The 12,840-nt window shown below is 42.4% G+C and overlaps 1 protein-coding gene across 2 annotated transcripts in view; it reads right to left on the bottom strand.

Annotated features, from left to right (window-relative positions):
- wdr33 (WD repeat domain 33) overlaps positions 1 to 12,840 on the bottom strand; it is a 43,688-nt gene that overhangs the window by 10,127 nt on the left and 20,721 nt on the right. For both annotated transcript variants that reach the window (XM_030075139.1, XM_030075140.1), the window contains exons 7-8: positions 2,312 to 2,409; positions 193 to 319 (exon numbers count right to left, since the gene is read on the bottom strand). In XM_030075139.1, coding sequence (XP_029930999.1) covers positions 193 to 319; positions 2,312 to 2,409 — 225 coding nt within the window. The remainder of the gene's footprint in view (positions 1 to 192; positions 320 to 2,311; positions 2,410 to 12,840) is intronic.

Below are 12,840 nucleotides of genomic sequence, written 5' to 3'. Positions count from 1 at the left end.
CTAGAAATGGCTCTGATTGGCTCCTTCATTACTCAAATCCGTCCAATCAGAGTCCAGTACTGCGCCGACTTTAGTCTTCACATTCAGTTTATCTTATTCAGCGTGTAACTGCACCAAAACATCAGCCTCATCTCCCTCACAAACAGCAGGACACGATGTGTTGACAAAGTTTTCTGCCTCTCTGAAACTCACAGGGTGGCCAGGCTCTGGCCGGTCTTTGGGTCCCAGAATTTGATTGGCTGCTGGCTGTCTTTGCTGCCGGAGACCACCAGGCCCTTGGTGGGATGCCAGTCCACACATTTAACATCAGCACCGTGACCTGGAGACAAGAAGACACGTGTGTGTGAGTGTGTGTGTGAGTGTGTGTGTGACAGACACAGGACATGAGGAACTTAATCAATTAATCAAAATATTATCAAAAATCACAATATGACCAAGTGCAACATGCAAATCTATGAAGCTACAGGTTTCTGATCAAGGTAAAATATTTCTAAATGGGGTTTGGTGGAGTTACAGAAATCATGAATTATATCACAGTAACAGTATCTGTCAAGATAACTGTGATTTTTTTTTTAACTGTATTGTTCAGTCCTAAAGCAAAGTGTTTTTTTAATGTGAAAAGAATGTACTTAATGTGCTGTGAACAGATTTGGAAACAACCCACAGCCTGATGCAGGTCAAGTCAACTTTATAACGCACAAAACAAAACATGCATTTGCTGTCAGTCGTGCTGGAGGGCACAAACACTTCAGAGCAAAAAGAAGTGAAGACAAACAGGCCTTCTACTGGGTTTACACTTTCCCACCTTTCTATTTTTTTTTTTTTTTATATAATTCTGGTCATGACAGGTAAAGAAAGTCATTTTCCTCTCCATGAAGCCTGAAGCTGCAGAGCCGTTCTGTTCACACCATCCAGTCTACATGTGGCCATGTGGCGACGTTTCACTGATTATTGACTGATTATTTCCCAACAGAGCAGCCACTTTGTCACTGCTGTAATTATCGTTACTGAAAGGTTTATTGATGTTGCTTCATTGTTTGTTTTTTTTTTTGTTTTTTTTAATAGTTGTTACATGATTATTTTGTGTTCTGATGTAATGTTCATGTTTTACTTGTGTGGATCCCAGGAGGAATAGCTGCTACCTCAGTGCTGAGTAATGGGCATCTAAATAAACAAGTAAATGAGTAAATAAATACATAAGTACATAAATAAATGTCATTTCCTCCTGCACTGGATGACCAAATTCTGGGCTCCACTTGGCAAAAAGTAAAATGCCATTTCTATTATTCTATTTTTTCAATTCTTTGTTGTTGTTTTTTTATAGGTTTTATTAGTGTGTACAAAGCATTTCACTTTTGAAAAGCTACACAGAAAAGTGTAAAAACATCTGACAGCTGCATTTTGTATTTAATCACAAATACGATGACAAGTTTATTCAGATGTAGCTGTGAACATGACAGTGTTGTGACGGGCAGCGGGAACACCGGCATGTTTTGACCAGATTTACTGCAAATATTTTCAATCAGTGGCATAATGTGTTAGTTTAAAAATAAATAAAAAATCAGCTGCTCACCAAGTATCAGATATTTTTTTTAAGCCTTTTGGAAACTCGACTGAGAGGATAAATGACTTTTACAAACTAAAAAACGACTGGAGACAAACTGAAGCCAAAAACACGACAGCAGTGACGGCTCTCAGCTGTTTCACCCAGAAATATTTATTAGCCTCGATTTGAGGAATAACAATTATCCTACTGCCTGTTTAGCATCTTTAATCAAAATATTAAGTTTTCAGTTTCAGTGGCTGGTGTGAGGAAGAGGCAATATTTCAGTTTGAAAACGTGCGACGGTCTCTGTGTCTTTCTAAAAGATGTGCCTTTTTGGTCGGGTTCTTATTTAAAATATATTCATTTACTCATATTCATTCATTCATTCATTTAACTGTTTAGTTGGGTTTCACCTGTTGGTCTGACCTTAACCCTTTTAACGCCTCACTCTTTTTAGTACTATTTTGTTTTGCTTTTTTAAAGCTTTTTATCCACCTTTTATGGGTCTTACCCCTTCCTCTAGTGTTTCCTCAGTTCTGTTAAGATTTTCTCGTAGCATCTTACGCTGCTGTTTTCACCTGTGAGGCACTTTGTGTTTGTGTTTGTGTTCTGACTGATCGGAAGAACTTTCACTTCTGACCTAAAAATCTAAAATGTAAAATAGTGAAACTGTTCTGTCAGTGGTGTGTGTGTGTGTGTGTGTGTGTGTGTGTGTGTAGCGCAGTGCCGTCTCTATGGCCGGCCGGTGTTTTCGGCAGGACGTACCTCTGAGGATCCTCTCCTCGTGGCAGCGCAGGAAGTCCCAGATTCGGACGGTGCCGTCGTCCGAGCACGTGGCAAATTTATTATCCGTGGGCGAGAAGCTGAAGACACAGGCAGGGAGAGGGAGACAGTCAGCAAGGCAGGCACACACAGGCCCCGCCGCCGCCGCCGGGACGTCCCGGCACTCACCGGCCAATCCCACCACCTCACCTGGTGACTGGCTTTTTAAAGATCCCAAATTATAAGAATTCAAATTTTAGACTGTTCATTCAATATCTAGTGCTGAAACTATTAGTTTAACCAATTAGTCAAATGAATTAATTGCAATTTTGATAATGGATGGACGGTTCAGCCACACGGTTATCATGACTGTTTTTCTCTGTTTTTATAATCAGAAATTAATTCAAATCAGTTATTTAAGGACCTGCATCATTTCCCATCAGACTTTATTCTTCACATTCTTTATGCTACATGACTCATTTGTGAGGAAAAAAAAAGATCATTTTTTTGTTTTGTTTTTTCAAGTGGTTATGTTTTAAGTTTCTACATTTGCAGGCTTCTTTTTTTTTTCCTCAGGCGGTTTAAGGAAACACGTCACAGCCGGACTCGGTCCTGATTGGCTCCCTCACCAAACAAACGACTCAAATCCGTCCAATTTTTTACCTCATTTTGAATTTGCAGGATTCTGCTGCTGTCAGCCAATCAGAGTCCAGCGTTGTGATGGCTAAGAGTTCATGTGCATTCAGTTTGATTTGAATTCAGATTCGGCTGAGTGACATTAACTTGCAGAACCAGGAGGAAAACGTTACTCTGACCCCAAACTGGGAGAGACTTCGCTGATTAAAATCCTGAAAGGTGAATAATGTGGGACCTTTAAAATCCAGAGAGACTTGTGAACGCCAGCCGGGCTTCCTGCCGAAGAGGCCGGCACCAGCGTTTGGTGATTTCCCATCCTGCCTGCCACGAACACAGTCCACCTCAAATACAATGAAATGTGGATCCACGGGTCAAACATCAGCCCAACAGGCTCAAACAAACACTGGAGCCTCTTAAACAAAAACCCTCAAGAGGTTCTCCAGACAACACACCAAAACAAGACCTGACTCTGACGAAACCGGCCAGGACAGCTGAGGAGACGCCGATCCAAAACCCCGATGGCCACCATGAGCCGCTTCTCTCCAAAAATAATGAAGCCAGTGAACGCAGCGTCAGCCCAGCGGCGTGCCGGGAGGTTTCCTGCACGAGACTCACGCCTACACCCGACATCCAAGAAAAACACATCTGACTTTCCTCCATGGCTGCAGGAGCCTCCACAGTCCTAACACGAGGAGGATCCAGCCATCAATGAGTCATTTACCTCAAATCTACACCAACTCTGAAGACAGAGACGTAAACCAAGAGCAGCAGACGAGCCGGAAAACAATTTTTAACCACTGACACACCTGAGAAGTTGACGGGGAAAAAAAAAAAAAAATACTGTGATTCAGTATGGCAGATATTTTGGATATTCAGTGTTTAGTGCATTAAGGGCAGTTCACAGTTTACAGGACACTTCAGTCGATGCTCTGTGAAGGTGCTCCACCGTTTTCCTGTTTATTATCTTTTATTGATTTTTATACTCCACATTGCTTTTGGAAAGGCTTGTTTCATTTTATTTTATTTTATTTTACTCTTTTCTGCCATTTTGAAGCACTTTGTTACACTGATTTTGAAAAGAGCTCTATAAATAAATATTCTTTTTATTATTGTAATTATTATTATTTCTCCAAAAAGGTACAAATTGGATGATGTTTAATTTCTGATTTACTGGTGTGAAAGACCCCGAGAGCCCAACTCTGACTGTCATGAAGCCGTGGACCGACGGGCTGAAAGAGACTGAGCGTCCCAGTCGCTGACGGACGGTTTGTGTTGAGCACTGAACTGTTAAGATGTCACTAACAAACAGATTCAAAGCGGTGACATTTCTCAAAGAATATAGTAAAATTTTACAACTCCTCATTTTCCTGAAAACCCCAAGGACCCCTGTTTGAAACCCGCTGCCACACACACTGAACGGGACCCCGGCTTTGCTGACTCGCTGGATTTTTGTGAGAGTTTCTGCACAAAAAAATGAGGTTTGAATTAGGGATGTTAATCGATAGTCGTTTAACCGATAATCGACCGTTTCAACATTAACCGATTAATCCTGTCAGTTAAAAATGTTTGTTTGCCCATTAACACATATACCGATGTTTCATTTCAATCAATCAATCAATCAAACTGAAGCTTTAAATAAATGCCTCTCTTCAGAAATGCTACTGCTTTTTAGACCATTTCAAAATGTTTTAGATCATGCTTAGAGTAACTTTATTGGATTACCTGGATGCTATAACTCACTATGGTGGCTCTCCTGGATTAGTGCGTCAGTGAACCTATTTCAGTTTGCCCCTGTATAGACAGGATTTGCGTAATTTTATGGCCTTTTTAAGGTTATCAGTTAACCGACAATTAACCGATTAAAAATATTTTCCAATTTTGCCATCCCTAGTTTGAATTCTGCTTGGTTCCCGTGAGCAGCTCGAGGTGTGACGGCTCCCCTCAGTGTTAAAGTCAAAGGGTTTTCTCTGATTTCTACCAGCCAGTTCAGACACTGACTGAAAAAAAAAACATGCAAATTCTTAAAACGTTGCCTCGGACTTCACTGCTCCCAACACGAGATGCAGCCGGCGGTGAAAACAGCACAGGCCACAGCTGGCGGCCTGCCAGCAGCCGAGCGGGACTCGAATGTTTCCTGGCAGAGGGACGCTGAGGCTGCAGGCCGGCTGCAAACAGTTTGCATTTCTTTTATCTGTCTGTCTCAGGGCCGGGAGGGGAACTGGGCAGCGGCGAGACGAGATTAAAAAAAACAAACAAACAAACAAACAAAAAAACACAGATGAGGCATGTTTGCTTGTTAAGTAACATGGAATTACCCGTTGGTCACCTTGGTGTTCTGTGTGCAAATTTTCACCTAAATCCCAAAAATGTAGAGCGGCTCACTGTGTGAAGGCTGCAAGGCTGAGACAGACAACCAGGCTGATAATAATAATAATAATAATAATAATACAAGTTAGCTGGGACAGCCGTTTTCAGAGTCCAGGGGTCCTTGAGGAGTTTCCAGCAAAATCAATAAATCAATAAAAATAAGCAAGGAAGAATGAGTTGAAAAAATAAAACTGACCCTCTCCATCATGACTTGTGAGCCACTAGCAGAGTGTGTGTGTGTGTGTGTGTCTGCCTGCAGAGACCCTGCCCTCTGCCTGAATTTTCTTGTTTTGCTGAGCTCGGGACTCTTCTGGGCACAGAGAGGGTGAATCTGGGGGTGAGCTTTCACCTGCTGAGCCCTGGGGTGGTGGGGGGGGGGCGGAGGAGGAGGAGGAGGAGCGACGCCACGCTGGCCTGGGAGCTGCTGGACGGGAAAGGGCCGGCCAGACAGATGTATTGCGACAGGGTTCACCCTCTCGGGAGCCGGGATGTGCTCACCAAATTTAAAGGCAACCGGCTGACAGACTTTGAGATGTGACCTTTGACATCACACCTACGTTACAAATGATTAGCTAGTTATGACATATTTAATCTCCTAGTAAATGTTTCCTTAATGAATTATTGACATTTACCGTCATTTACAGGTGCTTCTGTATCGCCTAGTCTAAAGTGTAAACTATTCATACATTAGGTCAACAAATACATTTACTAATGATTTGTTTGTGAATATCATAATTAACTAATCATTTGTAGATGATTTACAACATAACTGTGATATACGCACACAGTATTAACTAATCATTTATAGAGGTGTACTAATGTTTTATTCTTGATTTGTTCATCATGAACTAATGTCTTATAAATGACCTACGAATGATCGTTATGACAAAGTGTTACCATGACTGTCCTCAGGGTGGCGCTGCTGGGAAGGTTTTGTTCTCACTTGAGATTTCTCTTAAGGGGGAATTTAGTGTTTAGGTTACTGCCAGTTTGCCAGCAGGATGAGCTTCACATCAGACAGTTTACATGCACTGCTGCTGCTGGCGTTTGTACGTTTTGGTCTGAGGAGTCACAGCATCAGATTGTTTCACGTGACGGTGGTGATGCGTTCAGGTACGCTGCGTTCAAAAGTAACAAAAGGCGAGCTGTCTCAGATTCCCATGGATGTGTTCAGCTCGCCGTGCTCTGAGCAGCTGCAAGAGCAACTCGTGTGATATTTCTGCCTGAATCTGCATAAAACAAGCCGACTGTGGGCAGAAAACATTAAATATGTCCAAAAAAGAATCGCACTCCACAGCCCTGCTGAAATCCCCCTCTATGTTTCTCGATATGCAGTGATTAATCAATTTTGCAGAGTCGAATCTGTGCAAATATTGTTGACTAATTCTGATACTATTTTAAACCTTTAGATAAACCGTCCTCGTCAACAGTGCAGACGTGAGTTTATCAGTGAACACAAACACAGCAGAGAGACAGTTCAAAGTGCAGCTGTGCTGTCTGCTGTGCCGGGGATTTTTTCAACCTGCACTCCATCTGATTCCACTGAATTATGGATTTCGGGGTGACTAAACCCTCGGCAGCCTGGTGAAACACGCAGGACTGAAGTGACTGAATGACAGCTCAGGTTTACTCGGCAGGAAAGCTTTCCAGAACTTTCTGGAAACTTATTATTAAATGCTCAAACTCTAGAGTCTGATAAAGATTAGTTTCTAGTGTAGATTAAGCATAATGTGTATATTAACCATATTCCTAAAGGACAATCTAATATCAAAGTTTCCAAAGATGACTTCTTCACCTATAGGCAATGTCAGAGTGCTATTCTGCTCAGCTTGCACCTAAAACTCACTGTTTAAGTGTGTGTGTGTGTGTCAGACTACTAAAAGAAAAATGGCTCCATCTGCAGGCCGTTCAGTGTAATGACAGGTGGTGAGGCGGCAAACGCAGAGACAAACCCAACAGTTTACACTTAAAACCCAAAAGTACAACCACAGCGCCCGAAACCCCCAGACAAACCAAAATAAAGCCTCGCTTCAAGTCTGGCTAAAAGCCGTCTAACTCTTACCTAATGTCATCTTCACCTGTTTCAGTTCAGCACAACCTTTAAATATTAATCAACACTTTCAAACCCCATAACAGAAAACATCAACACCACTAAACCGCATGTCGTACTCCTGCTAAACCTCAAGAGAGACTCCAGCTGTGATAAAGTCTGAGCAGCAGGTGAAGGAGGGCAAACTGAATGGAGGTAAAGAAACACTGCAGTGCTGCTGCGTTGGGAGGTGCTGGGACGTATCGAGCTGCTGCTAACGCGAGCACAAACCCAGCGTTTTGTTTTGGTGAGGCCCCGTGTCCCTGAAGGAGGACGAGTGAGACCAGGAGGGGAGTGTGATGGTGCTGTGAGAAATAAAGCTGAAACCTCCCCGTTTCCCCTGGCTCCGTCAGGAAATTTCCCGTTTATTTCCCCCTTAACACGCTTTAATAGTTCCCAAAATAAATGTGTTAGTTTTAAACTGAACAAACTGGCCTATGAGGTGAATTGAAAGAAAAAAAAAAAATGGGTGTAAAATACTAGAAAATGGCAAAGATAAAAAAAAACAAACAAACAAACACATGTAAAATGTTTTTTCAGATTATTTGGTGTTTGTGCTTCACTCGCTAGTGACAGAAGCTGGAGAGAGACAGGAAGGGCAGGAGGGGGGGTGGGAGGGGGGGCGACGGGGCGACAGGGCGAAGGCCCGGCCTGACATCTGACACGCCCCCGGGGCACAAAACCTCTGGAAGGAAAGGAGAAAAGAGCTGCACTGTGACTCATCTTCCACAGCGACGCTAAATAACATGACAGCAGCTGCGTCTCAAACCGAGCCGAGCTCAGCGGGCAGAGAGTGACCTGTCAGACAAACCAGTTCCAGCCTATAAAATTCCCATGATGCACTGCAAAAACAAGGGCACTAACCCTAACTCTACGCTCACTTACCAGAAGTGACCTAAGTGAACACCTGCCGGGTTTTTACTGATGGATGACGGTGCAGGAGAGCAACACTAAACATGGACGTAATGATGCTGTTGGCAGAGGACACACAGTTTTACTGTTTTTTCCCTCAAACCTAGCTAAGGTCACGCTGTTTAGATCGAAACTTTTACACTAAGGCCCCAACTTTTGTTTTACTCCTCCATTCTCTTTGTTTTGGTTGTGCAAGGGTTTATGGGATACCTAATGAGGAGAGTCCAGCTTGCAGTGTGGGCCAAGTTATTCTAGTTCACTAAAACTAAACTACAAACTAAAACTAGATGTAGATAGATAGATACTTTATTCATCCTGAAAGAAATTCGCAGAAAGTAGGTCTGCGACAAGGATGGGACGAGGATGGGATGTGACAAAACATTTCAGTTAACTCGAATAAAAATGAAAACTAGACTTCAGAAAAAAAAAACTGAGTACATACAGAAGGAACTAAAATAAAATCAGAATCTACAGAAAGTGTGTTTTCCTGTTGGTCAGTTTGGTCAGATGTGTGTGTGAGTTTGCGTTGGTGCTCATGACAGGGAGTCGCTGCCTTCACAAACCCCCAAGATTAGAATAAAAACTCAAAATGAATATTTTCAAAACAATAAAAACTAAACTGAAACCTGCAAAACCCGCTCTGGAAACTAAACTGAACTAACAACAAAAACAACAAACAGAAACTAATGAAAAACACAAAACTGTAACAACTCTGGGTGTGGGTGGGACAGAAGCTGAGGTTCGGTTAACTTTATAAGAATAAAGGCGCCGTTCACGACGCAGTCAGACACTGGCTTAGGACGAGAGAGAACAGCTCCTTCACATCACCTCTCCACACGTTTGTCATGAGATAAAAATCATCATCATCATCACTGTTTCTGGGCGGCCTGAACTACATGACCCATCTCTTCCCACAGAGAAACAAACAGGAGACATGCTGTGTGGCAGGAGCTGCTGGTGTCTGTGGTTAAAAATGAAAAGTACTCCAACAAAATCTTGTGTGAAGTGAGAGAAAACCTGTAAGTGGATTATTTCAGTGATCAGCTGGACGGATGCTAGTCTGCGGGGTTACATCACGTTTGGTGGGGCCGTACAGCGAAACCCTCAGAATAAAACCTTTGCGGATGTGCAGCAGTTAGGTTTGATGACGCTGGTAAAGTTAGCAGCTAACACGTTAAATCTGGCTGTCACTATTCATCGTCGTTATGGTGTGTGTGGCCGTCGGCTTGAAGCACGCTGCACATCAAACTTCATGAGCCTGCCTGCCGTAACAACACACTGACGCTGGCCAACAGCACTTTCAGAAGAGTGAGGACGTTCAGCTGCCATCAAACTGCAGATACGGGGTTCCACGTTCTAACAGGGTCTTCAGTGGGTCTGTCCTTCCTAAAGTCACATGAGGAGCACAATCCCAGGTGGAATGTCTGCTAAAGAGCCTTGGTATCTGCACTGAGCTAAGCTTGTCCTCAGTGAGTGTAATGTTGGGTAACTGATTGCTTTTGTGTTTCTTGTCCTCATGTCTTTGTTGATATGTGCGGTTACAAATGGAGCTGCTGGCAATGCATAAAACATTTCAGCCCTGCCTGACAATAAAGTATAATCAATCATCAATCAATCAATCACTCACTGACGTCACTAACTGACTACCAGCTGAACTGGGATGGGGTTTGAGACATAACCAGTGTAACAGTGGGTGTCCGGGGTCACACCTGTCGTTTCAATGAGACCAGGTACAGCCGATCACACAAGCACGCGTCAGATGTCAGGTGTGTGTGCGCTTTGAAAACTGGACTGAGATCTGATCAGAAAATTCACAAATCAAAGCAGCGCATGTCTATCATATCTTAGTTCTGTGTGGACAGATCTCCACTCCGCAATCTAGTTATTGCAAGCAACGTCATTTATTTACTACGCACCGACTTACACCTGCTAGCTTCCACATTCTGTGAGAGCCACAACCAGGGATGGGTAAAGGAAAACAAAGCATGGGGGTTGTAGTTTAGGAAAAGGAAATGTGAGTCAGCCACTTGGTGAGAGGAGCTCAGAGTGTGTATTTCCCTCTCTACACGGCCATAAGAGCGCTGAGGAACGGGACCTGCCGGCTGCTGCCTGATCTGCTGCAGAAAAAAAGACTCAAATCAAGAACAAAAGAGTGACCTGTAAGCAGCGGCTTCCTTTGGCTTGTTTGTTTAAATCACAGAACTTGAACAGAGTAGAGCAGTCGTGGAACCGGTTGGCTGGCACAGAGCTGGAAAGCGGTCGTGGTCAGCCGCTATGGTGACGACACACACATCAGAGCTGCCGTAAAGCGTGTCCCACCAGCCTGAGAAGACATGTTACTGCGGCTGCTCGCTAAAAGCAGTAATCAACATGAATAGTTACCACCAGTTGGTTCATTAATCCTCAATTTCCCCTCCAGCAGGACAAGTCGCCTCTCCGTGCTCCACAACGCTCACCTTCAGCCGGTCAGCGACTTGCTGCAAGTCGGTTTATCTGGATGTTAGCCTGGTACAGTGGCCACAGTTTGCATCGCCAGTGACACATAATAGTCCAGTAATTTTAGGCCAAAATTGGGGTCAACCTAGGACAAATTGCAAGAGAAGCAAACTCAACTGATTCTGTATCCTCAGTTTGTCCTGAGTGAGGGGAAAAAAGTCCCAAGGAATCCCATTGGTGGAAAGTTTTGAAAATCACCTATTTATGACCACATATTACCAAAAAACACTGTTTTTAACACACAGGGGAAAGGGGTTCAACATTTTACTTTCAGATATCACTATAAAAATTCACAAGTTGATTGCACACACAAAGACAAGAAAAAAAGTCAATCACAAGTTCTTTGAATTATTCTGTTTACACATGCATATCACACATGATCTGATTTGATATGCGCTAATAAGGAATATAAGGAATAAATGCCAGAACAGATATTTAAACAGTGAATTACAAGGTTACTATATATATAGTAACCTTTTAATTCACTGTTATGTAGTAACCTTTTAATTCAAGGTTACTATATATATAGTAACCTTTTAATTCACTGTTTAAATGTCTCTTCTGGCATTTATTCATTATATTCCAATTAGTGCATATCAAATCAGATAATGTGTGATATGCATGTGTAAACAGAATAATTTAAAGAACTTGTAATTTACTTTTTTTCTTGTCTTTGTGTGTGTAATCAACTTGTGAATTTTTATAGTGATATCTGAAAGTAAAATTTTGAACCCCTTTGCCCTGTGTGTTAAAAACTTTCCACCAATGGGATTCCTTGGGACTTTTTCCCCTCACTCAGGACAAACTGAGGATACAAAATCAGTTGAGTTTGCTTCTCTTGCAATTTGTCCTCGGTTTTTTCATAAAATGACTGGACTATAAAAATGACCGCCACTGCGGCCTACGTTGATTTTGAATTGAAAAGTCTGTTCTACTCCAATTCAGGTTCTGTGGTTTAAATACTGGGCAGAAAAACGAAAAAACAAACAAACAAAAAAAAAAAGCATATCTGATATCTGACTACAGAGCTCACATATAAATGTGTGGACAAATCAGTCAGAGCTGATCTGAGATCAGAGCTGACCGGTCTGAGGTCTCACTCAAAAGACAGGTGGGATGCAGGTTTCTCGGTGACTGATGTAACTTCACTTCATCTGGCTTCAAATCACATGCAACGTTTCTATGGTAACAGCTACGACATCCAAATCTTGTGGTGCAGTATTTAGTATCTCAGAAGAAAAAAAAAAAAACACCGCCTATTAAAGCTGCTTTTCAATTCAGACTGAAGAACGGCCCCGGCGGGAACTTAAACACTCGTTTCACAGTCTGACACGTGACGGAGAGTTAAGACTTTACGGCTGATGATCAGATTCCCAACAGGAACGATGAAGGGGGAATTTTCCTCTGGAACTACAGTTTCCTCTCTGCTGTCGAGGTGTGAAAGTGGAAGTTGAGCTAGCCAAGTGCCCTGAGTCCCCAGGAGGCGTGTTTGGCATGGTTTCAGCATAACATAATAATATAATAATAATAATAATAATAAAAAAATAACTTTATTGAAATAGCTATGGCTAGTTTGTGGGTGTCTGGGAGCAACAAAAAGCAGGAAAAAGGTTCAGCAGGCGATCTGAGGACGTTCAACCCAACAGTGTGAGACGCTTTCTACTGAAATGTGTGTGGAGGAGCCACTTCCATACTGTAATAATGTTCACTTTATTGTCTTTATTAGGGAAACCCTCTGCTCCACTTTATTGGTCCGTTCTTAAAGTTCTTGACTCAACTTTATTGGTTAAAAGTCAAACTCTGGGCCTTTATTGGTTCTTATTACAACCCTCCGCTCAACTTTATTGGTCAAGCTGCATCCCCATTGGGCCTACCCCTGGAACCCAGTGTTTCTTTAACGTAAAGGAATAGAGATCACTTTATTCAACAAGACCGTGAAAAAAAAAAAAATCAACCTTTTCTGTACATAGGAAATATGTATAGAAAAAAAATAATTTAAAAAATGAAGAAACAACAGCTCATCAGCCACAGG

Source organism: Myripristis murdjan, chromosome 17 (assembly GCF_902150065.1).
Source record: "Myripristis murdjan chromosome 17, fMyrMur1.1, whole genome shotgun sequence".
Taxonomy (NCBI): Eukaryota; Metazoa; Chordata; class Actinopteri; order Holocentriformes; family Holocentridae; genus Myripristis; species Myripristis murdjan.
This window is presented reverse-complemented; position numbering and strand designations above follow the sequence as displayed.